The following is a 27,422-nucleotide window of genomic DNA, read 5'->3' as shown; positions in this document are numbered from 1 at the left end:
GCTTCCATTGAATTATTCGCTGTAAATTAGGCTTGAGGAGTGTTCAAAAACGTGTGTCTAGAACATCTAGTTCAAACAAATATAGTTGTTTTGGTTCAAATTCAACCGATATCGATATAAGCCATTCGCTCAAAAAATTATAACTGGATTCTTCACGTGTTTTGAACAATAGCCTTTAGAACTTCCCATAGTCTGGTTTTCATTTTCTGTATATGCTGTCGATTTTCAGATGTTCAATTTGTTGAACTTTCCGTTTATTTTACTCGGGTCAAACCAAAACCGACAATTTCGAGTGCACTTTTGACTGGTTTTCTGAACAGCACTGTCATTTTACAACAACAATTATCGTTCACATGTTCAGAACATATGTGATATTTTCAGCGATCTAAGATTATTTTGGCTTGAAATTTTCCGAATGGAAGCTGACATTTTTGCGGTTCATGGTAAACAAAAGCGGTTCTCTGTGAAATAAGAATCTGATTATGGCTTATTTACGGGTTCGTCTTCATTAAATCAATATTTTTAAGAGCTATTCAATTTGAAATTCCCGGTTCTCGGAATTTTTTCCGTTTTCCTGTTGCCACATTGTTCCCAGTGTTTTTCCAATTATACAAATCTTCTCATTAATCTACTAGTACCAGTTGGCAATCTCTTACGACTATGCAAGCTATGCGTCCTTCATTTGAATAATTTGTTCCCTTCCCTCCTCCTCCGCATCGCATATTCCTCTTCTAACACTTTTAAAACCTGCCAACTTTCTTTTACATGACATTTACACATAAAAACAATTTTATTGGAATTAACAAAATCCCGCGCCATTAATCCAGGTGTTTTTTTAGTTGTGTTTGTTCTAGTCATTTTTTTCAGTCTCGGAACTTGAATCACATCTCATGTGAGACGATTGTAGCTTTACATTCATAAAATTTCTTTTAGAATGATTTGTATTCATATCGGACATACATATAAAAAAATTTGTTTGAGAAGGATCAGAAGAGCTTATTTTTTCTTGCATTCTCTATTTCTCCAACTCAATCTTTATTTATTTTTTTCTACAATTCCTGCTCTTCTCACACTAAAAAAAATTCCCATTTAATCAAATCCTTTGTTTTCTTTTCACTGTTCTTTGTTCTTCAGTTTGTAACCTACTATACAACACTGATAATTTTTAACACGCTGATAAACATGTGACAGTTAGTGCTTTCTGTTGGAAATTTAAGACATGTGCTCTTTTTTTGTTCCGTATCAGCTGACATATATTTTCAAGACTCTCCAATTCTTCATTTTCTGTCGTTCCTTTAATACTATGCATATCTTTTCCTCCCCCATCTTCTTCATCTCATCCCGATGGCGATAATGTGTGTCATTGCCTTCCCTTTCTGTACACAATCTTCGTTCTTCTTACATGACATTCGATCATCAACCCCGTCTTACGCAAAATGTCCTTGCGTGCCTCCTGTTTTTTCCGGCCTCCCATTACACGGTTTACCTCTTGTGTGCGCACAGACAGTAAGGACGCGCGAGGCCCTCCCAAACGGTAGCAATCGCGCTCCGTTGACACTCCGCCAATTTGAATAAGAGAACGGGGCCTCCACTCCCCCCCGGACGACAGTGTTGTTTTTGTGTGCGTTCCTCAATACACCTCATTTCTCTTGCTGCCCCTCGGCGTTCGCGTTTTTTTCTTTTCTGTTTACTGACACTGCTCAGGCAGTAGTTTTTTCTCTTCCTCTTTCTCTCCCATTATTTTCTTCGTTTTTTTTTTCAGGTGATGCATGCGAGCACGCTGCCCAAACCATTTCCAATCGTGGAAACCGACTATCTCCAATTGAAATTGGACAGTTTCGCGAAATTCAACATGGCGAGGATGTATGCAAATGAGCCGCAAGAGAAAATCAACATCCTTCAAGAGATTTACGACACCGAGCGTGCCTATGTCACGTCGTTGACCATTGTTGATGAGGTTAGTGGCCATTTTTTATGGAAAAAAAAATCAGGGATTAATGCGAAAATTTCAGATTTTCATCAGCCAACTCGACGTGATGTGTCCCAAATCTCGAAAATGCTTTCGCGCCATGTTCGGAGAGATATCGGCCATCGGCAAGACACACCAAATCCTTTTGGAACACCTTCGCACCAAGCCAATTGCCGAGGTCTTCTCGAAATTTATGCCTTTTCTCAAGTTGTACACCAGCTACGCATCACACTATCCAAATGCGCTGAAAGTCCACGCTGTGAGTACTTAAGTATTTTGTGAGAATGGGGTAAAAAAGCTTTCAAAAAGCTAAAACTAGGGAGATGAGACAGAAGAAGACTCGACAGTGGTCCTTTCCCCTCATGCGCCCGAGATATCGATTTTTTCATAGGTACCTTTTATGTGTATAAAAAGGAGGGTCCGTTGATCCAAGTACCAGGAAGGGAAAAAAGGAAAAATTTGGTTCTCATTTTGAAGCTGAAATGTCGGTTCTTTGAAGAAAACATCTAAAATTGAAAAATTAGGTTTTCTAGGTCATAATTTGATCCAATTTGTTAGCTTTGGCCGGCCCGAGCTAATAAAATTATTAAAAGTTTCATTGTCAATATGGTAATAAGCTGAGCAAAAGCTAAAATTGTCGAATTCGGAATGCTGGGTTGTTTTTCATTCCCTGACGACTCAAGGAAGTCTACCACCAAATAACACTAACGATTCTCCAATAAAGTCTTAATTTTCAGAAATTGATGTCTCGCAGTGACTTCCGCAAAGCCATCGCCTCTATAGAAGCCGAACCAAGTGTCGAAGGACGCCGACTCCAGGCTTTCCTCATCATGCCAATCCAACGCATCCCTCGCTACATTATGCTTATTCAGAACTTGATGAATTACAGTACCGATATGGATGACATGAGAAATTTGTATAGTAAGTTCTCTGTAAACTTAGAATTGATGTCTAATATTGGTAATTTCAGAAGCGTTGTCTGGAATGCAAGGACTTACGGAACAAATTCAATCGTGCATGCTGGCTTATGAGAATGGTGAGCGTCTTTTCGAGATCCAACTCAACTTTGGATTGGATGGACATGTTCTCGAGCCAGGACGTGTGTTGTTGAAAGAGGGAATGTTGTACAAAGTAAGTATAATTTTTGGCGTGCGGACCGAGATAACCTATTATCTGACAGAGAGAACTCAACGGAACTGCCAACTATCAGGAGACCGCGGTCTTTTTGTTCAACGACATCATTCTCTACGGAACCAAGAAACTCAGTGTGATGCCACTTTGCAAGTACGACCCATCAGCGATTCTCTCACTCCGTCACTGCATTGTTCAACTTGATGACATTGGTGGCAGCATTTTCGTAAGTTATTTCACCATCACAGCTGAAAACTAACATTTCTCTTTTTTTCAGATCCGTTGTGGAGACGTCGGCGTGGATTTCACTGCCTACTCACTGGGAAGTGTCGATGAGTGGTACAATGACATTTGCGACGCTATTGATAACGCCAAGAAGCTCCGTGATACGTTGCGCAAAGAGAGTTTCAAGCAAAAGGCAATCGTTTTTGATAGAGGATTCTGGCAGAAAAATCGCGATCGCCTTCGCAACACACTATCCAACGATGTGATGCCACACTTGAATCGTGTCCTCTCGAGAAAGAAGCCACTTCCGAAACTCGGTGAGAATGACTTCCTTCGTGGGCAGTGGACTACTTCTACTATTGCATCCAACCGCAAGCGCCGTGAGTTTGTATAATTGAAAAGAACCAGGTTTCTAACTAATTTCCAATTTCAGAAGTCTTTGAAGACGCACAGGGTAGCGATATAGGAGGCATTGGATGGGTTGTGTCGGCGTCTCCACCAAAACGCTTTCGCCGTAAGTTATCATCATATCAGCTAGAGTGACGTTTGAATATTTACAGAAGTGTACTCCTATGAGATCGACGAACCTACCAATAATGTCGACGAAGGGACGGACGTTATCGAGAAGCTAGAAATGAGTGATGTCACTCTTACACAGCCAACTACTGTATTGCACCCAATTGCTTCCATGCACAACCGTCCATTGCCAAGCTCGATTGACGAGAACTGGACTGCAGAGTTTGATTGGACTGAAGATGAAGTGTTTGTGCGAGAGAACAAGAAGATTCGTCGCGTTAGCAGTTACGATGAGGAGGATCGCCGTCGTCGCAGTCCAGGAGGTGTCCGCCGTCAGGTTGCTTCCGCACCACCCAAGCAACAACGTCGTCAACTCGCAGTCGACGATATTCGCAAATTGAGCTATCAGCAGGTATGCTTAACAAACTTATGCGAATATCACTCTAAAAATTTCGTGTTTTTGAAAATTTTCAAGAAATCGTCATTCTGGTGAAAAATAATAATTGGAGCTGTGGATGAGAAACGGTGTTCGTGGCTAATAGTCTCACAAAGACAATTGAAAATATTTGGTTTTCCGGATTACTTATCTCAATTGTTGTGCGTTTCCAGTCAACTTTTTTCCGAATTGTTTGGCGAAAAATAGCAAAAAACTCAACAAAAAGCAATGAAACTGAGGACGTAAGTACGGACAAAATTTGGCTCTTTATGACAAGGGAGGCCTAAGTCAAAATTGGGGCCCAAGTGAAAAAACCTTTTCTCATGGCCCCCCACTTGTCATAAAAAGCCCAAATTTAGGCTAAGGTAGTTGTAGTTGTAAGTCTTTTGGCTACTGCCACCGGTGTTTCTCTTTGACAGATCCGCCGACATTTTTGAACTGGTCTAATGATGGTTTTTGTAAATCATGTAACCAATTTTCGCTTTTACATTTATCATACCACTGTTTCAGCGCACCTTGGAGCCATTCAACATGATGAGCGACGACGACGACTCCGACAACGATGAGGACGACATCGAGCTCAAAGTCAAAGGAGAACGTCCACGTCCATGGTGGGAAACCGAGTCAGCGCCGCCAGTCATTAAGAACCAGAAGATGTCGCTCATCGACTCTGTTCGCAATAACTGCTCCATCATGTGAACAGAATACCCCAATATTAACACAATCTATGTCATTGCCTGAAAACACCCTTCACGCTTTACCTAATTTTTTATGATTTACCTTTTATCATTACTATTCTTTTTAACTTCTAATCATGGCACTTGATCTCATCAAAGTCATATAAATATTGATTCCCTTTCCAATAAAGTTATATTCTTGTCAGTTTTTTTTTCAATTAATAGCCTTGAACTGGACGGCAATCTTCGAAGCTATCTAATGAGAAATGGCTTCATCAAACAAAAAAAGCTCATCAACACGACGTGTTTGTTGTCTCTTCTCTTCCAGAGTCTTTGTACCTAAAACAATTTCACAAAGGATGATTCACGAATCACAAGAACATCAAAGCAATTGTCTCTTCCTATTCCTCGAGTTCCTTTCATTGAAATATGTGTGATGACAAATTAAAGTCATCCGTGGTGTTGGCTTTATGACCCCCAGGGCGCATTGTGGCTTACGCAAATTAATCGGACCCGTGTTTTTACATGCGAAACGACATTGACGCCTAATTGCTCAGCTCTTTTCCTTGTATTCCCCCAATAAGAAGACATAAAGTCGTTTTGGCATCAAATTAAACACCCATTCTTATCCGGGAGCTGTCATTTTGTATCCTATTGGTTTACCCATGGCGTCGAATTCGGCCACGGCATCGGTGAGTTCCCTTGGTAAGATTCCTTGGTTTATATATTAATTTTTAGAATTTGCCTCACAATAAGTTTTCCTACGACTTCTTTCATTCTTGGCCTAACAATAATATCAACTCCGTAAGTCTAACATGAATTTAAAATCGTAATATTCTCTTATTTTAGATTACTGAACTGGTCCCAAACATCAAACCACCAACAAAACGAAACAACCGACCGACCAAAAGGACAACTTTCACATCCGAGCAGGTGAAAAAATGGCTCTTGGCATTTTCAATTATTCATGTCAATTTGTTCTGTTTAAGGTCACACTTTTGGAATTGGAATTTGCAAAGAATGAATACATCTGCAAAGATCGAAGAGGTGAACTCGCTCAAGTGATTGATCTGACGGAGTGTCAAGTGAAGACATGGTTTCAAAATCGGAGAACTAAGAAGAGAAGGTAAATCATACAGGAAAAACGTATTTTTCAGTCGAATTTTTTGTTATTTTGGTCATTTTCAAGAATCTGTAACTCGGCCATCAAGTTTCGGATGATTTGGAACTAATTGAAGAGTTTAAAACAGACCTAGATTGAAAACTTTTCATTCGCAGAATTTTCGAGACCTCCTAGTTTTTCAGCTGTTTGTCGATTACTAAAAAATACTTTTTTGCTCGTTTTTGTACAGAAATTGACAAAAAAAAACAAATTCTGTGAATGCAATATCTTAAATTTAGTTCGACATCCTCCAAAAATTTTAATTATTGGAAACTTGAATGTCGAGCTCCAGACTCACTGAAAATGACTAAAATGGCTGAACACTGAAAATTTTTTTGTGTTTCTGTGAGACCGATACTGTAATTGTCAGCCTTTTCGAATCTAAAATTACTGAAACTTTCAGGTGCAACTCTCCTCTCCGAAAAAGTCAAATCATAAAGTCCGAGGACCGCTCTCCATCCCCACTGCAATACATAGCACCCACACAACCAGTGCCTAATCTTCAATCGTTTTTCCAAGGATGGCCCACGCGTTTCCCGTACCCATTGTCCACTGATTCTCACTACAATAATAATAATCATGATAACAATAATAAGAGTGCTTAATTGTGTCTGTACCGCCGGAAATTGGATTCCTATTCTTGTCTCTGTTCTCGAATTCCAATAAAACTTTTTTGTGCTTTCTGAGTCATTAAGAAAAGTTTTGAAATAGGTCTCAAGGTTTCCGCAAAATTTAATTAGTTTCAATGATTTGTTGGGGGACAAAGAAATACCCGAAAAGATCAATGATTGGGGGTCACTTTAAACATCATGTTGACCATTCCGGCGTCTAGAAAACAGGTATTTAATGGACGAAAAGAACCCATCAGTACCCTACGTGCCCCAGTGAAAGATGTTTGTGTGGTCTGCGGCTGTATTGATTTTTTCTTCTGTTGTCCCAACGTTTGCCCAATATGGATGCATATCAGAGTTGACATTTGGCAAGGCTTGTCCTCAAAACAAAACATCTACTAAGGTACCATAACATATTCGCCATACCCAAACATTTTTTTCTATTTTTTCTCAGTGGTTCTTCGACGCCAAACTCTCATTTTGCTACCCATATCAATTCCTTGGTTGCGATGAAGGATCAAACTCTTTTGAGTCCAGCGACATTTGCCTGGAATCTTGTAAACCAGGTGAGAATAATTGAATTTCGCTTTTTCCAGAGTCTAGAACTCTAGAGTCTAAAATTAGAAAAATAAAATTTTCAGCCGACCAATTTTCGTGCGGTGGAAACACTGACGCTGATGGTATATGCTTTTCTCCAAGTGACAGTGGATGTAAAAAAGGGACGGATTGTGTGATGGGAGGGAATATCGGATTCTGCTGCAATAAGGCTACACAAGGTATGTGGACCCGGAAGTAACAGTGCTCTTTACCCTGATTTCGTAATTTTGCTATTTGCCCAATCTTTCTCGGTAAAGTGAATCGAAGCGAGAGCTAAATTCCATGATGTGCAATATGTATAGTTGATGCGTTGTCAGCACGAGTAGTACATCACCAGTTTTCTCGAGTCTAAAAACTCTTTTTTTTCAAAAAATTTCACGCTTCGCATAGATAGTGTCTAGTACTCATCAGAATGTATTTTCCACATCGCCACTTTTCAGATGAATGGAACAAAGAGCACTCGCCAACGTGCTCCAAGGGAAGTGTAGTCCAATTCAAGCAATGGTTTGGAATGACTCCGTTGATAGGCAGGAACTGTGCACATAAGTTAGTAATTAACACAATTGAAAACAGGCCCAAAAAGTTTTATATATAGTTTTTTTTCTGGAGCCGATAATTTCGCATTAACTGCATTAGATAGGATAGAACTCGACTAGTACTACAAAATGACTTTGTTTGAAACACTGTATCTCGTCTATTAACGAATTTACAATTCTTAAAACTGTGACCACGTAATTCAAAAGGTTTCTGGTTTGTAACATCGTTCATAAACAAAATACCATTTTCAAAGTAGCTTTATATTGTAGTACTTTTTGAGTTCTATTTCAGTTGGTTCACATATATGAATTCTGAAAAAAAAAACTATTGATAAGTCCGCAAGCGCCAGCCAGGGCCTGTTTTTCAAAAATGGTAATTAACATCCTAAGTTTTTTCGGGGAAGTCTTTCGTCATATTATTCATATTTTCAGATTCTGTCCAGCTGGTTCAACTTGTATCCAAGGAAAATGGACTGCACATTGCTGCCAATAACTTCTTATTCTCAACTCCCCATATAATATGTGTATATAAAAAATAAATGATTCTAGAAAAGTCAAGTTACAAGAAATGCGTCAAAGTGTGTCTCATAAGTAGACATCTAGCCTGAGGCAATCCAGACGCTTTTTCTAGAAGCTTCTGTAATTGAGTTATTACGCTCGGAGGTTTATTCTCACTTATAGTGCCCTAATCTCAATACACATGTACCAAGACTTTTGACCGATGTATGGAAAGAACATTCCCGGAAGTTTATGAGGATTTTTGAAAGAAACGTGATGAAAAATGCAGCATTTTGCAAAACTCTATGCAAAATCCACAATAGTTGACCTCAGGCACAATAAGTATTATCCCATAAGAGCAAAAGAAGATGAAAGACTTTTTCACCATCATTCGCTTTAATTAATGTGAAAAGTTTGCTCGTTTGAATTCACAAGAATATGTATGTTTTATATGTACAAAGAAAATGTGTGTTGTGAGAAGGGCAACTGTTCTTGGGATTTGTTTTCCTTTTCACTTCACTTCTGAATAATGAATCAATCCGTAGTATGATCTACGAGTAAACAAAACATTTCGAAGAAGGATCTTACAAAGCTACTCGGGAGTTATTAGGTTGGCGGGAAAGTCTTTGTCACTCTGTTTGTTTAATCACTGTTCTCGTATATGGAGGCTGTGTATGATATCGACTCTAGTGAATAACAAGGTGATAAGAACCTTCCATATAAACAAGTCCCCATTTCCTTCCCTGCTCCTCATCTGTAATTGAAACGATATGTTTGTTCCCACTGCTATTCACATCAGACATGTTTTGATTTACCTCTTCCTATCTCACACCACGATGAAGGATTCGGAAACTTTCTTGAAGAATGTGTACAACACACATGCCCCTCACTACAATACTATTCGCAATTGGTTCCATCGTTTCGAAAAAGATGACTTCTCGCTCGATGAAAAGGATCGCTCTGGGAGACCCCGTGAGTTGGATTTGGACAAGCTGAAGCACGCATTGCAATCGGATCCATTTCAATCTAGCCGTGAACTAGCTGTCACATTCGGAGTTCACCATAGCACAGTCCTTGAAGGTTTGAAGTCTCTTGGAAGAGAAAACTTTTTGGTCGATTCATACCTCATCACCTGACTCAAGCCAACCTTGACCGCCGAGTCGACGATTCGATTACTCTTCTCACTCTCCACGCGGGCGATCGATGGCTGGACCGGCTAATAACCGGAGATGAGAAGTGGGTCTTCTACGATAATCACCACAGGAAATCCCAGTGGGTTGGAGAAGGAGAGAGCCCACAGGATGTCCCAAAACCCGACCTTCATCCGAAAAAAGTTATGCTCTCTGTGTGGTGGGGAGTGGACGGCCCCATCTACTGGGAACTTCTGCCCGAGGGCAAAACAATAACTGGAGACCTCTACACTACTCAACTACGAAACCTCAAGAAAGCAGTCGACCGTTCGGCCCTGAAAGACAAGAAAGTGTACTATCAACATGATAACGCTCGCCCACATGTTTCGAAACAAGTGAAGCAGGAGCTGATGGGATATGGATGGAATGTTCTCCCTCACCCCCCGTATTCTCCTGATCTTGCTCCTTCCGACTATTGGTTATTTGGCGATATGACACGTGCCTTCGAAGGAAGAAGCTTCAATTCCCGTGGAGCGGTCGAAGCGGCACTCAAACAATACTTTGCCTCACGCCCGGCTGGATTCTACCGCAATGGAATCCATAAATTGAGGGAACGTTGGAGACATGTTGTTGATAATGATGGACAATATAATTAATTATTCGGTTATTTTTTCTTTGAGAAATAAACTATTGAAAAAGTGACAAAGACTTTCCCGCCAACCTAATAGATTAATCAAATCCAGAGCGTCGTGAACAATAGGTTGGAATTCGAACCGCTTGGTTTGACGTGTGTTCTGTTGATCTGATCCGAGTGACACATCGTATTGACAAAACTTTATTATCAATTGTTCATGAAACAAGCTCATACAATAGTACACATTTTCTATGTTTGAGCATTTCCTCCACGTCACACGCAAATCAAGAACAACTGTCTAGAATTATCTACATCACTTTCAATTCTCAAAAACAATATCACTTCAATGCACTCCACTAGATTTATTTCTCTTCCCCTCTCGGAATCTCGACATCTCACAGAGAAGCAGTTGTGGGCGGAGCTTTATACGTGTGTGCCCCTAAAAAAATGGGGCGGAGCCAAGAGGAAAAAGTCAGTAGATAAAAGGGCCGGTTCGAGCCGAGAGATCTCACTCTTCATCACGCTCTCTTCAACAAGAATGGCGCGCTTCACTCCTCTCCTTCTCGTCCTTTTGGCCTTAGTGCCACTGTACTACTCATTGGATTGCAGGTTAGTTTCTGAATCTTAGATTAATTATTTTTAAGTTGCTCCGTGATTCTAGAAAGTTCTCGTTCGCACCTGCGTGCCGCGGAATCATGCTGAAACGGTCCGGTGGTCACCCGATGGTCGTCGACCAATCTCAGCCAATTCTCGACAACGCTGTGAGTTTGATTGAATAGCATACGAGTAGCTAACTCTCCTATTTCAGAAGGCTCGCGAAATCCAGATGATGGAGCTCCTCATCCGTAACATCGAAGACGAGGCGTTGATCGCCAACTCAGACTGCGTCAGCATGTCCTGGCTTCGAGACCGTCTTGTGAACGCCAAGAACGGTACGTTGAATCTAGTTAGAGCTTTTAATTCATTCAGTTATCTTTCAGAGTTGCCGCAATGAGCCTGAGACTTTTTATTATCAGAATTCACCACCACCTACTAACACCAACACTGTGAGATCAAACCCTATCCTTTATTTCAACGTGAGCCCACATTTTTATTCTTTCGAGGGAGGACGATGATGAATTTGCAGCACTACTATGTCAGCAGTTCAAGAGCCACACACACAACAACAACAACATTCATAAATTCATTGTATCGCGTACCATCACATGACAGTCGTTCTTAATGTTCAGTTCCCCCCTGATAAACTTTTTTCCACTTGTCGCCGTATACCCTTCTTGCTGTCTTGGTCATTCCTTTTCTCTCCTTCTAACACAATAAATCTGTTGAATTCAACTAAGAGTTTTTAAAGGAAACATTATCGATTAAAAAAATCAAGTCAATAATTGGAATCATGGCTCGAAACAAAGCCAGAAGTCTCATGAGAACTGGAATTCATTTTTATTGTTTGGTCAGAATTTTATAGGAATCGTTTCAGCTAGTTCTCCAAATTTGAGATTTGTATCATATTCGTTCTAGGTTAGGGTACCGGTTGGAAATGTGTAAAATTTCGCCTTTTTTGAGTAGAAAGTGGTCAACTTCGAATGTCTAAAAAATATAGTAAACTTTGTTAGATAACAATGAAATATTTCAGTCTTATCTGACAAACATGGAGATTGAAAACTCAAAATTGGCGGTACGGTGAGAATTTTATTTTCCGACATTTGTTTAAGCCAGGTAAAGATGATCTCTTTTTGGCGGAAACAGTACTTGTAGTTAAATTGTACTTCTGATTTTTCTAAAAGTGGTGCGAAATTTCGAAATTCTATTCGTTTTTTTTTTCTGACAAGACATACAGCTGTACTTGATAAGTGTTTCTGAGTAACCTTGAAAAAACAGCTGCCAACAAATCGAACGAATTATTATTGAAAATACCGAACTTTTTGACATTCGTGAGCACACCACGCACAACCATCTAAGAAAGGTATCATAAACGATTTCTCGGCTTGCGTGGCACACAAACAAAAATTTCATCTGAAAGAGGATTTTCATTAAGTTTCTAGATTTTCATTTCCCATCGAATTCAAGAAAGCTTCTTCGAAAAACAACCCTCACCACGGACATTGATCACCACACCAAACGTTAGGGCCCAAACTATATCGTCATGGAGGTCAAAAATCCTGAAAATTTTTAAAAACACTTTTTAGAATTTCATTGTTTATTAGAGATCGCAGTGGGTACAAAATGAAAAAAAAAATCGAATGAAGGACGTTTGTATGACGGGTAGAAGAGGGGTTGAACTTAACAAGTATGTTCATTACACGCGTTTTGTGACTGAAATCTTTCACTGGGCTTTTAAAGAAAAGGGGTAAGATGAGACAATGACGGGGAGGAATTCAGTAGGTTTGAATAATTCATGAAAGCACTTTTTCAATATTAGAAAGACATTTTTGTGACAATATGGATGGGGAAAGTGAAAGAATATGGAATGATAATGGGGGTCACATGCGCTTATTTGGATTCCACCATAAATCTTCTTTCGGCGGTTTTTTGGTATCTTCCGAGGGATTAAAATAAGGAGAACTCCAGAAAGAAGTGGGCGAATGAGATATTAGTGGGAGCGAGGTGTTGGAGAAGTGACTGTCACTTCGGCGATGTCTGGGTTGTGGGGAGGTCAAGGTGGTTCTTGCTCCGCCGCGGGATGGTGTGATTGGAGGCAAGAAGGTTGAGGGTCCAGGAGTGTCTCGGTACGGGCTGATGTCCCAATTGGGTTTCAATGGTTTGGACAGGTCCCCAACAGATTTTGCAGCTGAAATTATTTGTAGTGAAAAAATTCACTGAGATCAAAAGTTTCTAGAGCTCATTAAAATGTTATGAATGAATGCTTTGGAAAGCTCCAAAATTTTGTTTCAAAAACATTTTGACAAAAACATTATACACACCTCGCAAAGCATGTGTAGGTGTGACTCGACTGTTGATTCTCGAACATGACAAATCACGAGCTGATCCGGTGACAGCTTTCAGCTCTTGTCTTCTGATTGCAATTTTCCGGCTGATTACAGAATGCCTTGTACTTCTAGAAGTCAGTGAAGAAGGCGTTTCATCACCACGAGGAGTTGTAGCCTTCGAGGCAAATTTGCTACTATGTCGGCTGCTGTGAATGCTGGATGCAGAGGGAGCGGCGGAGCCACTCTGAAAAATGAGCAGCTAAAAACTATTGGTTCCAAAGTAATGATACCTTGCTAGGCTTTTTCTTCAGCAATGCGCTTTTCTTTGTTGGTGTTTGTGGATGGAATGGGGGTTTCGTATTTTTCATCTCTGTTTTATGCAAATTTTCCATGGACCTCTGCAACGTTACATCTGGAATCTCTGGTGAGCTAACCACTGGATGTGGATGTCGTGCAGGTGAAAGTCTCGGAAGGTCCACATCAGATGTCTCGTCGGCTGCTTCGATAACTTTACGTCTGAAGTTGTATCGTGGACGGGGAGGTGGTGGTGCTTCGAGGAATGCTCTGAAAATTTAATTTTTGTATCTGAAATGTTGTAAGGTTTTATTACCTTGTTGTTGGTGGACACGATATTGAAGTATCCTGTGGATATTCTAGTGCAGCCTCTGCGGCGATTTCAGCGCTTTTTTCCGATATACTAGACAGTGTTCTTTCTGGTCTCCTCCTTCGCACATATTTTCGATAGGGATGCACCGGATAACGCATCGGGTCTTGCTTCATTTTCTCCAGACGCTTGAAGAATGCGATTTCAGGATCACTCTCATCTGTCGATGGAATTAATTCACTGCCACCAGCCCCACCACTTCGTCGTAATAATCGCTTCTTGTCTTGGAGAATTGTTTTGGCTCCTAGTGGAACAAACACTTCCGGCTCCTCATTATCCTGTTCACCAATCTGCTTCGCACTGCCCACACGCGAATGCGACGTGCTCGGGATTTTCGACCGACGTGATGACGCACTCATGGGTTTCGCAGACGATTTTCGGCTTTCTGGTTTTTTAGGAGTCTCTGGCTTTTTCGGAGGCACTGGGATGATATCAGAATCTTCTGCTGGATCGACAGGAGCAGCTGGCTTGATTACTTGAGATGCTGGATCTATCACAACTTTCTCCAAGTCTTTGACGAGCGGGGTATCTGATTTAGGGGACAGTGGCAACTCAATTCCACGCTTTGCCATCTCGACCAGCAACGCTGCTTCCAGAGATTTTTCCAGGGTGTCTGCAATCGGCCTATCCTCAACTAGAACCCATGGTGCTACGGGTTCTTTGGATGGTCCTTCCCCAGAATCCGGTCGGGACGGAGACACATCTTTAGAAGTGTGAAAATTAGTAACTCCAATCATATCTGCCAGTTTTGAATCGGTTTCTTTTCTGAAAATTAGTGAAGTCGAAAAATCTGAATAGGAATGAATTTACAATTTTGTTTCTTCTTGCTCTTCCAGGTTATGTTCGATCTGCTCTGCAACAGCGGCTGCTTTCTCTTCTTTGGTTTCCGAAGGATTAGGTAATGTCTTCCCTTCCTTTGAAACAGTCGGTGGTGGTTCACTGTAAAATGAATTGAATAGGTTTTTAAACGATATTCTTCTCACGAAACAACTCCAATACCTTTTGAATACAGATTTTATGAAATTTTCAAAATAGGGTTAGAATAGCATATCACTTGTGAAAATTTTAGAACGCCGCTCGCCAGTTTCAGCCAAGGTATGCCAATTTCAAAAACTGCGTTTCAGTGCAAAAACAGCTACTTGCAAATACGATTTACTCAACTTCTTGAAAGATTTAGAACATGAAACTAATTGCGTTATTCTGAGAATTCAATGAAATTTCATATTCCAGATATTTCTTCAACTAAAATTTTTTAATTTTCGTATTTTCCCACCACTAAGATTGGAGATTAATTCAAAACTTCAAAAAATTATCTGAAAAAATGTCCAGAACATGAAAATTCGTTTGATTATATGTATAACACAACGAATTTCATGTTCTTGTCATCCTAGAAATTGAGAAAGTCCGCTTTGAAAATTGCTGGTTGTACACTGCAAGAATGATTTTTAGTCCTGAAGCTTTAAAAACTCGGCTGATACTCACGAACAAATTTTAAAAGTTTGCAAGGGGACTAGATCGGTTATTTTTAAGCTATCCTCAAATGTTGTAGATTAACAAAGTGTTTTCTGGGTGGACAAAGTGTTCCCCTGTCCGAATATTGCCCTCAAACTAACTCTGTCTTCTCTTTGTTGGGTTTGGCTGTGAACGTTATTGCAGAAGTGTCTGACTTCTCTGTCCTGACAGTTGGTATTGTCTTCGCTGTCCTCGCAGTTTCAGCTAACCTTGCTTCGAACATTTGTTCCAAAGAATCTACGCTCGGTTTTCTCTCTGTAATCCATTCGTGACTAATTTTATTATATATTACTTTTCCCACCAGTCAGATCAGATTTCGAGTATTGTTGTCCCAGTACCCGATACGTCTCCCAGATGGTTGGCTGCACACCGATTGAATGTGATGACGCTGGTCTTTCCGCTTCCGGCACCTCAAAAAACATTTCCTATTCTATTTCACCGAAAACACTCATGTTTTGTTTTTTGTGTTGCTAGTACTAACATGTTGTTCGTGAGGAGCGCTGCCTGCTCTTTTTTCGTTGCTCGAACCCGCGTCTTCTAAATTTGTTGTTGAAGCATTTGTAGTGATTGGGACAGGAAGAGGCAGTGGTAAACTGGGAAGTTGAGGTGCGTTGTCGTTTGCGGAAACAAGCGACACAGAGCTTGAGTTCTAAAAATGGAAATTTTAAATGATCACGGCCCTTCAAGTGTTTATGATGAAAAAAAGATGTACCTTCTCAAGAATCGGCGTTTCGATTACTCCTACGGGTGTCGGAGGCTCAGAGTTCGTTGATAGTTTTGCAAGGCTATTGACTTTTGGCATTGACTCAGAAGTTGACAATTTCGGGACCGGGAACTAAAATTTATAAAAACAACATTTGAAAATAAGAAAGAAAAAAGAAAAATTTTTCACCTCAGCAGTTTCTTCAATAACCTGACTCATATCTGGTGGTCTTGAAACTTTCTTCCGCCTGAAATCAGCTAGAGCGAAAGCACTGGCAACTGATGTGGATCCTTTAGCACTATGTTTCAAGCTCTCCGCAAATATTGCTTTCATATGAGGGAGACGTTCACGGTTGGGGTCTAGACTTTTGGCGGCTTTCGGTCCAATGACCTTAAATCAGAAAATTCTTTGTCTTGTCGAGATTTTGAGAATTACCACTGTTTGTAAGCCATCTGCGTTCGCTGGATGAATAGCGATTTGTCGACAGCATCGGTTTCGACAAAGTGCATAACACAAAATGCAGAATAGTAGTGATAGCATTAGCGTTCCAAGTAAGAATAACAACCAAACAATCAAGCAGATTCCCAAAATCAATATGCAACTGAAATATTTTCTGGTACTCTACCTTTAAATCTCAGAACTCACTCAGACTCCTCTGGAAACCCCTCACAGGTTCTACCGTACCCTTCAGACGTGTCTGTGGTTCCTTTCTTGCAGCGACAGGCATATCGGAGATTTTCATTGTCTATAACACAATCCGAGTAGACGTGACAGTGATTGAAATCGGAATCAGAGCAGAGACTTGAACCAAGTGCTGAAAAAATAACTTTTAAAAACGAACGAATTTCGAAATCACCTTCAGCGGTAACATTCAAAGTGCCTGGCTCTCCAAAGGATCTGGTCGTTATCAGTCGGTTCACTTCCTGCACATCACATTCCTTACAATCAATCGTTGCAATTAATGCGTTTTCATGCTCCGAAGAGCGGATGCAAGATCGGTAGGATTGAGCAATCTGAGAACTCTTCTTCTGAATTTATAAATAATTTTATGTATTACCTTCTGGTGCAATATTCTTTGCTTCTGCTCAAACGAAGCTTTGTCGGTGTTACAAATGGTTCCAACATTAACTTTGATATTCATTAGTGATAGCGTTTCTGAATCAACCACAATTAACTTTGACGTATGGCTAAGTGACTTACCTTCACAATTACCTGTTCCTGAGTTTCTTAACTGGCCATTAGGACAATCACAAACAACATATGTCCCAGAGTCTGACATTTTTGAGAGACATTCGTCGATTTTTGGATCTCCAGTTTTTACAGTCGTTGTTTGTAATGTTGAAGAGGATACAGTACTAGCTTCCGAACTGCTTGATGCTGTAGAACTACTGGAAGGCTCTAAAGTAGACTGAGTTGTTTGAACTGTAGGGCCAATGTGAATTATTTTGTCGGATCCGGTAACTGATTCCGTGCCACTTTCGATTCCTGTTCCGCTCCGTACACCTTCTCTGTCAGACCCCGGCAAATTTTTCTCGTTTTCCTCTACAACTCCATTTGGTCCAACGTGAATGATCTTTGATCGCGTTGTTGTTGCTTTGCTTGATTCCTGGTCCACTTCCTCTTTCTCACTCGTCCCAGGTCCTGGTACTTCTGGAGAATGTGTAGGTTGTGGTGTCAGTGGTTTCTCTTCGATGAAGCCTTCTGGTTTTCTGGTAGCTCCTGGTTTTAATGAAGGAATCTGCGTTTGAAGATATTTGTCAACTTCTGTCTGAGGAATTAGAGTTGGTAGCATTCCACCAGTTGGGCGTGTTGTGTGATATTCTGGCATGTTTGGGAAATGTGGAGATGGAGGTGAGGTGAAATAACTTGGGATTGTTAGAGGCCTCCGTGTTGGTATGCTGGGCAACACACGGCCTGATATTAGAGGGACTAATGTGTCAACGATTCCTTTGTTGGGGCTTTCTCCATATCCCGATTCGTTTTCAACAGGTTCTTCACTAGGTTTGGTGATTGGGCGAAAACCAACTGGTCCAGCAGTCTGGAACACACTTGGAGCAAATGTGGCCGGTGGACGTGTCGGTAGATCAAATGGATTTATTCCTGGTGGTGATCCTCCTCCTCCCCTATCCCCATAGTAATCATCATCATCTTCAGGCAAATCCACTGGCTTTTTTGGAGTCACAGGTCGACTTATAATGATACCCGGTCTTATAGGTGGAATCTTGGCGGAACCCCCTTCCTCGATAGTCGGGTAGGTAATCGGCGGAAGTGGACCTTGATGATGTGAATCCGGTGTGGTGGTCACAATTGGAATTGGCCAATTGTTTAGAGGTGAAGGCGCTGCAGTGATGGGTGGCAAATCTGGACGTCCCGGAAAGATGAGTGGTGCTTGAGGGAATTGCGTTTGACTTATGGATGGGATTGTGATTAGACGAAATGTATGAGATTGGGTTGTGGCATCTGTGAGAGGCGGAAGTGGTGTTGATGAGTGTGATGGAAAGAACTCTCCAATTGGTTCGTTTGGTTTTTGAGAACTAGTTACTCTCGAGATCTCAACACCAGATGGAACATTTACTGAAAAGAAATCCCCGGGTCGTGTCTCTTGCTCGTTGGGAAAAATTGGGAAATTGCTCAGCGGTGGTTGTGTATTTCCTGAAGGTGAGGATGTGATGAAAGGGTACTTTGGTGTGGTGTGGTCCATTGTTCCTTCTGATGAAATCGAAGTGGACGGGACGAGAGATGCGGGTGGTTTTGAGCACATCGAGCAACCTTCCACATAAAGCGATGGATGATCTTCAGGTGGTGGTGGGATGGGTTTTGGGAGAAACAGACCGGTCTGGTTACGAGCGCAACGATATGCATGTTCGAGTGGCATAACATAGTTTTCATCTGAAAAAAAGGAATATTTTTGGGAAAATCAGATATTTTATGAAAAATGAAGAGTCCCAGTCAGCCAGTTTTCCGTCCGCTGAATCAAACTTTTTTTCAAATTTTCTAAGTTTCAGAAATCCGTTAATGAAGTCAGTGATCCTAGTTTGAAATTTTGAAAAATAAAGGTAGCAAAAATGGAACTTGTTACAAAAAAAGCAAATATGAAAACTATTATATTGTTCATTCTGGATTGAATCTTTAGAATACTGTCTACTTTTTCGTCTAATATTAGAGCTCAGTTGTTTTTCACACTAGATATAAAAGATTCAAAATAGAGATATGAAAACTTTGTCAACTGATTAATTATTTATCATACTATCGCCAGTATTTCATCAGTTGAAAGAATTTCGAAACCTTGCACAACAATCAAGATAATTGAGCTAGAAGTTGAAGATTTGGTTACCCTTCTATAAGAGAAATGATGGTAATTACGTTTAAAGTGCAAATACAGAGAAGAATTCTATTAGACAAGTTACCGTACTCTAACTAATTAGAAATTCATTTTTTACAAAGAATTTTCGAACTTCTAACGAAAGGTATACCACACACCTTCATCACTTCCATCAATACAATCCTTTTTTCCATCCAACAGCCATTCCCATAAAACACATTCTCCATAACCCTTACACGGAAACGATGTTTTATCAGCACATAGCTTTTCTTCTGAAATTTTTGTCTTAACTTGAGAATCAGTTAAATTTTTGACTTACTGGATGCTGAACACCAGGGTAATTGTTTTGTGGACCCGTCACATTTTGGATATAGGATACATGGAAATGCATCTTTGTAGTCTGCACAATACACTGGACCACAACTAACTTGACCGATGAAACACCCTAAAAATTAAAAGTATGAGTTGGAGAGAATTCTTAAACTCACATTCATCGCTACCATCCATACAGTCTGGTTTTCCATCTCGAAATTGTGAAATCGGAACACACTGACCTAACCCGCAATCATAATCACCCGACATACAACGTCCTGGTACCCTCATTCGAATTGCTGAACAAAATTAATGTTTCTCAATTAACTTGAGAAAAAAGACTGACCATCATAGGATAAAAACTGCGAAAAGGCAAAAATTGGAAAGACGACCAAATATAGAAAGACGGTCAGCATGGAAAGACTGGAACTGGTTACATGTGTATTCGTGAGCAGACAACATCAGAATGTCTCACTCATCCAAAACTTGTGATCTTTCGGAGAGTAAGATCTGAAAATTTATGTTATTTGAACAATTGCAAAAAAAAAGAATAAAGGTAATAAAGAAAGATTCCAACTATACAACAAGGGAGGACAAGAAGGAGGAGAAACGGGACAGGAAAAGTATAAGCGAGCAATTAAAGTGCACATATAGATTTGGAACAATTGGGTCTCAGTGTCCATTACATGCTGAGCAATAATAGCCTGCATTGGAATGCGTCAGTAACTATAGTCGGGTAGCGGTGAGTTGAAACAAGAAAACACGAGAAGGATAAGAGAGACAGAAAGAGAGCAGCGCCGCAACCTCCGTTTCCGATCATTTTCCATCAATCTTTTTTGAGTTCTTTTCTTATAAAGAACAAATTGTGAGAGAGTATGAGTATAATTTTTTTGGGGAAAAGAGAGGGGACAAGGAGACAAGGGCCTATTTTGCGAAAAAATATTTCCAGCAACATTTTAATAGAAAATTGTTTCAGATAGGCACAAAATGTATTCTTTTAAGAAATCAATGGTGACGGATCTTTTTTTTGGGCATTTTTACGTTTTCACAAAAAAATACTACAAGATCAGGTTTGATCTACCAAGTAAGGTTTTGATCTGGTAGGTCTGAAACAAAATTTTGAAAAAATCGGGCCGGTAAGCATACAGATACAACTGTAATGCAGATAAAATTTCGTTAACGCTCTAGTTGAACGAAAATCTATTAAACGTTGAGCTCAATTATCTGACATTTTATCAGATTTTTTTAATTTCTCGAAAGAATTTGGATAATTGAACTCAACGTGCAAGTACAGTGTGGCCTTCTATCAGAGTGTCTGCGGTAATTAAACAAAAAGAAAAATTGGTAAAAGTTTCATATCAAAATCAAATACTTAAAAAAAATACAATATATGAATTTTAAGTAACGTGAGTGAAAACGTGATTGGTAATCAAAAAGATCGATTTCAAGTTCATATCTTGTTTGAAAAAAAGAAAACTTCAGTCATTTGAAGCAGAAGAATTTCAAAAAAAAAACACTGCTCTCATGAAAAAAGTGAAGAAGTTCATGAAAGTTCTTGTCTTCTCTATAAGCGAAAACTTTGGAATTCCGACTAACCGAAAAACTGCAGACTTAACGAGATTAAATTTAGACTTCAGTGGTCCCAAAAACTGAAAAAAATAAGGTCAGTGCACTTTCGACGAGACTACTAGTCGAACAATGCGACAAGTTGAGCATGATTAACGCAAAAAGACACAGATAACACACACAATTGTTGGTATTCGAACAAAAAAGTATAGTTTTGGGTAAGTGGGCAGCAAAAGAATTGATGACCGCATGGACGCTTGGCTTTCCTCCCTACAGAGGTGCGCCTTTTATGCTCTTCCGTTTTGTTGGGAGGGACTGGACCCATTGCTGACCACTCAGTCTACCCCCCAATAGCTCACTTTGACCTACCTCTTAAAATTTTCGTCTTCACCGGGCTTCAATAAAACCTACGTAGCATTCAAAAAATTATAGGGTCATGTTGAACAAAGGTATGAACCTCTCGTTATAAGTTCATTGAAGAACATCCTGGAGTACCTTAGAAAGTGTAATGCTATTTAGTATAGTATGAAAAAAGTTGGAAAAAATAACAAGGCGAGTCAAAAAAGACATAGACTTCCGGTACAAGTATACATTCACATATATACATATGAAATATTTTTTGGTGGTCTGGATATGAAGAAATACCTTGACAAAGAACATGACAGGAAATCGAGCAGAAAACTTGGGAGAGATGCAACTTGCAACTATAGCACGATCCTTAAAGATATTTGAGGGCTACTGGAATCTTTGCCACGTCATAAATATATGAAATTCCAAGCTAGTAGACCTATAGTCAAACACCACAAAAAAAGAGTGTTCAAAAAGAAGTAGTTGACAGCTATTTATTCTTCCAGACTCGAGTCCCCGGGAACTGACCGCACACTCCCCACCTATTTTCTCCGTCCCTTCTCCCCAACGTCCACTTGTAAAGAGAAAGGTCCTAAGAAAATTACCCTGAATGTCCATTCAAAAACTCACCACCAAGCGATTTTCGTATGTATACATTTTCCTTTATTATGTTTTGCATTGCGATTTCGTCAATTTTTTTCTGGGTTCTGGGCGGAGCTAAAAAAGCACATGATTGCTTGTAGTTCGAGAAACTTCTTTTTTTTTGTAAAACAGTGAAGAATCGGGAAAAAAGGAACAAATTCATATATTGGCAGTTAGGTAAAGTTGAAGATCAAACAACTGGTCCACTCCGTTCGGAAGATGTCTCCCATTCCAATGCCGATAGGTCGTCGATCTCGTGTGCAGCTGTAAAAATTGAGTGATCAGAAAAAATCATTGACTGTAAAATTTGAGGAATCATAGAAAGATCAGAATATCTGATTATACCAGTTAAAACTAGACTGAGGCTTGAACATTTGGAATTTTTTAAAAAAATATATTAGGTTGGCTAATAAGTCTTTGTGCACTTTTGTTTTCCTCTTTTCTCTTAATTAAGCTAGAACAATAATATAAGAAGTATTTTCAAAATTTTTAATTCTCGAAGAAATAAACAAAAATGGTCCAAATTTCTGTAATTCGTCACAGAAAATACTAAACTACTGATAAATGTCATAATCGACATGTTTTTGTTCAGAAATACTTTATTTCAACGCAATCATGAGAAATATGGTTTTAATTACATTATTTCTGTTTATTTTCAATTTTTGTGAATAGTTACGTGATGCACAGAAATCGAAGGTTTCGAATTCTGGGAATTTGGAAATTTTACGTGATTCACTGAACTCGAACGGTTCGAGTTCTGGGATTTGGAAATTCATGTGATTCACAGAACTCGAAACTTTCAATTTCTGGTATTCTGGAAAAGCATGGGGGGTAGGGATTCAAGAAGGGTCGTGATAAAGCAAAACGAATATTAGGAAACTATCGTTGGACTTGTTGTTTTCCATAAAACGGATCCTTCGAGCTTGAAGATAATTGTTTTCCATGGGAGCTCTATGTTGGCTGAAAAACTAGTTGAAAATTCTGAATCGTATTGGAAGGATTAAAGTAAAAATTGTTATTCGAAACTTACTATTGTCACATACAGTACGTTAGGATGAAATTGGTTGAGATGGTGGAAAAATGTTGTTCAAAAGCTATAAAAGATTCCACTTGGTGTTTTGAAAAACTGGCAACGCTGATTTTCAATGATTTATCGTCGAAGAAAACTGAAAAACTGAACGTCGAAGAACACTCAGTTTTCTTCGACGGAAAATCAATAAAAATCCGTGTTGCCAATTTTTCAAAACTTTTTCAAATTTTCAAAACATCACGTGGAATCTTTCATAGCTTATGAACAAAACATTTCCACTATCTCGATCAATTTCATTTTAAAGTACTGTATGTGACAAAGGTCAGTTTTAAGCTTTGCATTTATATTTTTACTTTAACCCTTCCAATGCGACTGAGAATTTTTAACTAGTTTTTCAGCCAACAGAGAGCTCACATGGAAAAATTATCTTCAAGCTCGAAGGATCCGGTTTATGGAAAACAACAAGTCCAACGATAGTTTCCTAATATTCATTTTGCTTTATCACGACCCTTCTTGAATCCCTACCCCACCCCATGCTTTTCTAGAATTGAGTTCTGTGAAAAATCCCAGAAATTGAACCGTTCAATTTCTGTGCATCACGTAAATTTTCCAAATTCCCAGAATTCGAAGCCTTCGATTTCTGTACATCAAGTGTTCTTTTTTTATCATTGAATAATATATATTTGTGTATCGAAAAAATTCTATTGCAAGTACAGGAAATACTACTCGAAAAGGCTTTATAGTTCTTTATGTAAATTTGAACATTTTTTTCGCTCCGCAAAGAAAATGCAAAATTACTGAAACTTCACAGAAATTTTGGAAATCGAAGTGATTTGGGATGAAAACTGAAAATTTTGAAAATCGCTCCATCTTATATGTGTGTAACCGGATATGGTATATAAGATTATAAGGTTGTTCACAATAACCATCATTTTCGCTGCTCTCATTCCACTTGCGAACGGGATGCCCCTTTTGATACCCATTGTTTTTGAGTGAAATTCCTGTTTGATGACGTCTACTAGCTGTTTAACGAAGTCAAGGCATTGGGCTTTTCTGTGATGGTTAGTATATATGATCCTCTTCGTGTCCAAGGTGATAATATAATTCAGCCGCTAAAAGTTCCCGAGTAGAGTAAGAAGTTGCATGCTCATGTTCACTCGCCGCTAAACATTAAAACAAAATGGTGAGCTATCCGCTGTCCAATTTTTCTGTCTTTCCCAACTTTCATTTTCAATAGTGGTTTTCAATAGAGTGAAATGGAAAAATATTTCTTCGTATTTCCAAAATACAAAATCTTTGTGAAAACACTTCGAAATCGAATAATCTCAGCCATCTTTTTCGCGGACGCCAACAATCTGTCAGCAACTGTTTCTCTCCGAAATACTCTCTTTTTCTTCTCTTTTTTCATTTCTGGCTCAGGCTTCTCGGTTTCGGGAATAGTTGAAGGTGGTGGTGTTGAACAAACCATTCTGGAAATATTAAATTTAGAGTGAACAAAAATGAATTAGATATGAAGTTGAAAAATGAAATTATACAAATAAAAAGGTCTTAAAAGAATATCAGATATTCAAAATGTGTTTTTTTCAGAGAAAAAATATTCTTGGATAGAACCCATGATATAGTTCCGTTCGGAAATATAAGATCATATTTGTCAGAACGAGATATGAACTATAAAGGATGGTTGGGTGGTGGATCATAAAACAACATTTGGTGTCAGCTGACCGTCGGCCAATTTGAATACACCCTCGCTCGCATGTGTGTAGCAGTTCTATCCGCATTCGAAGGTCCCGTTCGTCTGTCTGGCAGTTTCTCTGTCTGCTCTTATTATGTAGCGTAAAAGGTCACACGATATTAGTCCGTCCTGGCTTATTGAGTTCTGCATCCAATTCGGTTGTCCTCCTCGTCATTATGAAAGTGTGAACCGATAGTGAAAGCGTCGAGACGGCCTTCTCCGTTATGATTTCAATCTCAGTTCGGCGAAAATACGTCATTGGATGTGTGTTCTGTTGAATGTTCTAACACAGACATGCATTCCTTACATTTTTCTTATCATCATTTATCAAAAGTAGAAAGAGTGAACGAGAGTTTGTCACCAACAGACACAGCAATTGACTTTGGGTTCACATTAAAAGATTTCAAAAGTTAGGAAATGAAAATTAAGAGAAATCGAGAGGATAAAATTAGTAGGTTGTTCACACACATACACAGAAAAAAACGGGATGAATATGTTATATCCATTTAATTTTTCTTCTGGGAGGAAGACGATCCCTGCGATGAGCTGGAAGTCCCGGAGGTAGATGCCTTGGTCATTGCTGCTTCCTTCATCATATTTGAAGCTCTTTCTGGGCCATACTTCCTGTAAACGAAACTTATTGAAAGTGTTTTGCAAACTGATCCACTGATCCCACTACTGGATGGTTTCACATAGATAGACTATTCTCAACGTAGCCTGAAATTTTGATCAAAATCTGAGCTTACAAGGTGTTCGCTTGTAAATCAAATCATATCTATGAGCCGATCTTCTTCAACAGAGAAATTTTGGTTTAATTTTTTTCTTGGAATCTCACCGGTTCGTCGAGATTCCAGTAATTTATTGAAATTGAATTAAATAGTATCAATAAGAAATTACAGATCAAGATACAGTAATACTTATGAAACAAGGTATACTTTCAAAGTGAGAAAAAAAAACAAAACTTGTTTCTAATCGGTTCTGAACAGGCTGATTTATTTTTACTGAACTTTTTTTTTCTAGAAATCGACTCTTCTCTTTTAGAAATTCCAACTCACTCGCACAATTCCATGTACTGAAGACACTCGTCAATATTCTCCTTCTTATAGCAGGCTGGACAGTATCCTTCTCTGTAAATTTACCAACTTTTTCCTTTTTTCAGTTCTATCTTTTTTATCACTTCATCGCAACTCCCGGAGCTTTGTGTCCGCAAACATTGTCCAAATCGATTGGCTTCTGGAAATCGGTGTTCAAAAAATCCTGGATCACTTTGATTGCTGCGGCGTGCTCCGCTTCTCTTCCCGGCATGGGATTGGTAGTGAGGATCTGTTTGGCTTGTGGGAACATCTGGAGGAAGTATGGTGGAAGTTTATTAACGTCGATCTTTGGTACCTTGTTTGTAGAAGCCATCTTCTGAAAACCGAATTTTGGGAAAACAAAAATAGAACAGTAGGTGGGAACCAGGAAGATATTATTATGATCAGAAATCAAAAGAACAAAAAATGATTGCTTCCCTTTTTAGGAGAACGAAAACAAAAGTTTTTCTCTGTTACCCGCCGGTGAAACAAGCAGGCGATGAAAGTGACACAGAACCCATGGAACAATACAATCTGGAGGTGTGGTCGTTCTCCAGTCAAAAAAGATGTCATCGAAATGAAAAAAAAACGTCCTCCCACTCGCACTTTTTTCCCGATGAAATGCACTTTTTCCCCCTCACCGAGTTTGGTGTCAAAATTGACATACAACACGGGGTAGGAGAAAATGAAGAAAACCCGAATCGTATGATCGAGCAGTGAATAAAAAAGGAATAAACACCTCTACACGAATCGTAAGATTTTTACGAGCAGGTAGTTGGTTGTTATCATTCAGTCATATAAATGATAATACAGATATTTGATGTGGAAGGGAGGTGAGAGATTGATAATTTTTTTTGGCTGTACTTGGCGCCGAAATTCTTCAAGAAGAACAAAAAAGGAGGAAGAAGGAACATCTTCAAGTTTTTTTTTGTGTGGCTGGTTCTGTATCCGTTTTTGTCGAATTCCAATGTTGATCTAAGAGATGAAAGATATGAATCTGTCTGTCACCAAAATGACGAAAAAAGAAGAAATCTTTGAAAATTTTTCTCTGTTCCTGTATAAATATGTACATGTTGTCTCCTTTTCACACTTCTTCTGAACTTGGATCGGTTTGGTTGGTTGGAATTCTAATCAATTTAGGCACTCTACGGAAACACGGCTTCATATGAGCCCGAAAAAGTTTGCGAACCTAAGAAATGTCTACTGGACTGATATTGAGGCCCTAGAGATTCTCTAACATAAACGTCTGATCTTCCAGCTGACAATCCAGACGGTTGAACCGGAACTGACCTTAAACGGCGGCTCGCACTCACCCGATGGACCCAGACAAAGTAATTTTGGGAAATTTTGATTCGAATAGTGACAGGCTATTTAAAATATGATTTTTGTTTGACTGGATTCACGTTTTTCGGGTGCCCAGCCACTAATTCCTAAAGTGGTCCTATAATGTTACGCTTGCAGAAGCCTATTTT

The 27,422-nt window shown here is 39.4% G+C and overlaps 10 protein-coding genes across 10 annotated transcripts; 7 read left to right on the top strand and 3 right to left on the bottom strand.

Moving 5' to 3' along the window:
• Positions 1-1,765: 1,765 nt before the first annotated feature.
• Positions 1,766-4,976, top strand: Cbr-tag-52 (the record flags this gene model as incomplete). The annotated part of the gene is made up of 9 exons (XM_002644365.1): positions 1,766-1,957; positions 2,013-2,228; positions 2,707-2,890; positions 2,940-3,100; positions 3,150-3,326; positions 3,378-3,705; positions 3,759-3,839; positions 3,886-4,253; positions 4,788-4,976. The coding sequence occupies 9 exons, from the start codon at positions 1,766-1,768 to the stop codon at positions 4,974-4,976; spliced, it is 1,896 nt and encodes a 631-aa protein (XP_002644411.1).
• Positions 4,977-5,619: 643 nt separating this feature from the next.
• Positions 5,620-6,721, top strand: CBG14259 (the record flags this gene model as incomplete). Its single annotated transcript, XM_045239513.1, has 5 exons — positions 5,620-5,646; positions 5,693-5,758; positions 5,804-5,887; positions 5,944-6,080; positions 6,520-6,721. 5 exons carry the CDS (start codon positions 5,620-5,622, stop codon positions 6,719-6,721), a joined length of 516 nt encoding a protein of 171 aa, XP_045095375.1.
• Positions 6,722-7,007: 286 nt separating this feature from the next.
• On the top strand, positions 7,008-8,353 carry CBG14258 (the record flags this gene model as incomplete). The annotated part of the gene is made up of 5 exons (XM_002644363.1): positions 7,008-7,130; positions 7,182-7,293; positions 7,369-7,503; positions 7,765-7,870; positions 8,293-8,353. 5 exons carry the CDS (start codon positions 7,008-7,010, stop codon positions 8,351-8,353), a joined length of 537 nt encoding a protein of 178 aa, XP_002644409.1.
• A 2,307-nt stretch (positions 8,354-10,660) lies between these two features.
• On the top strand, positions 10,661-11,116 carry Cbr-snet-1 (the record flags this gene model as incomplete). Its single annotated transcript, XM_002644362.2, has 4 exons — positions 10,661-10,731; positions 10,784-10,883; positions 10,931-11,054; positions 11,103-11,116. 4 exons carry the CDS (start codon positions 10,661-10,663, stop codon positions 11,114-11,116), a joined length of 309 nt encoding a protein of 102 aa, XP_002644408.2.
• Positions 11,117-12,599: 1,483 nt separating this feature from the next.
• CBG14255 lies at positions 12,600-19,975 on the bottom strand (the record flags this gene model as incomplete). The annotated part of the gene is made up of 17 exons (XM_045239511.1): positions 12,600-12,907; positions 13,041-13,290; positions 13,337-13,610; positions 13,657-14,475; positions 14,521-14,649; positions 15,324-15,477; positions 15,524-15,632; positions 15,704-15,871; positions 15,935-16,057; positions 16,115-16,315; positions 16,361-16,526; positions 16,571-16,953; positions 16,983-18,814; positions 19,406-19,519; positions 19,567-19,692; positions 19,736-19,858; positions 19,906-19,975. 17 exons carry the CDS (start codon positions 19,973-19,975, stop codon positions 12,600-12,602), a joined length of 5,349 nt encoding a protein of 1,782 aa, XP_045095374.1.
• A 1,399-nt stretch (positions 19,976-21,374) lies between these two features.
• Positions 21,375-21,479, top strand: CBG27653 (the record flags this gene model as incomplete). The annotated part of the gene is made up of 1 exon (XM_045239510.1): positions 21,375-21,479. The coding sequence occupies one exon, from the start codon at positions 21,375-21,377 to the stop codon at positions 21,477-21,479; it is 105 nt and encodes a 34-aa protein (XP_045099493.1).
• Positions 21,480-24,388: 2,909 nt separating this feature from the next.
• Positions 24,389-24,613, bottom strand: CBG27652 (the record flags this gene model as incomplete). The annotated part of the gene is made up of 1 exon (XM_045239509.1): positions 24,389-24,613. One exon carries the CDS (start codon positions 24,611-24,613, stop codon positions 24,389-24,391), a length of 225 nt encoding a protein of 74 aa, XP_045099492.1.
• A 770-nt stretch (positions 24,614-25,383) lies between these two features.
• Positions 25,384-26,284, bottom strand: CBG27651 (the record flags this gene model as incomplete). Its single annotated transcript, XM_045239508.1, has 3 exons — positions 25,384-25,501; positions 25,933-26,004; positions 26,055-26,284. The coding sequence occupies 3 exons, from the start codon at positions 26,282-26,284 to the stop codon at positions 25,384-25,386; spliced, it is 420 nt and encodes a 139-aa protein (XP_045099491.1).
• A 92-nt stretch (positions 26,285-26,376) lies between these two features.
• Positions 26,377-26,629, top strand: CBG27650 (the record flags this gene model as incomplete). Its single annotated transcript, XM_045239507.1, is given in 2 exon segments — positions 26,377-26,433; positions 26,447-26,629. The coding sequence occupies 2 exon segments, from the start codon at positions 26,377-26,379 to the stop codon at positions 26,627-26,629; spliced, it is 240 nt and encodes a 79-aa protein (XP_045099490.1).
• Positions 26,630-27,020: 391 nt separating this feature from the next.
• Positions 27,021-27,119, top strand: CBG27649 (the record flags this gene model as incomplete). The annotated part of the gene is made up of 1 exon (XM_045239506.1): positions 27,021-27,119. One exon carries the CDS (start codon positions 27,021-27,023, stop codon positions 27,117-27,119), a length of 99 nt encoding a protein of 32 aa, XP_045099489.1.
• Positions 27,120-27,422: the final 303 nt, after the last annotated feature.

Source organism: Caenorhabditis briggsae (assembly GCF_000004555.2).
Source record: "Caenorhabditis briggsae complete genome, chrX, whole genome shotgun sequence".
In the NCBI taxonomy this organism is placed as follows: Eukaryota; Metazoa; Nematoda; class Chromadorea; order Rhabditida; family Rhabditidae; genus Caenorhabditis; species Caenorhabditis briggsae.
This window is presented reverse-complemented; position numbering and strand designations above follow the sequence as displayed.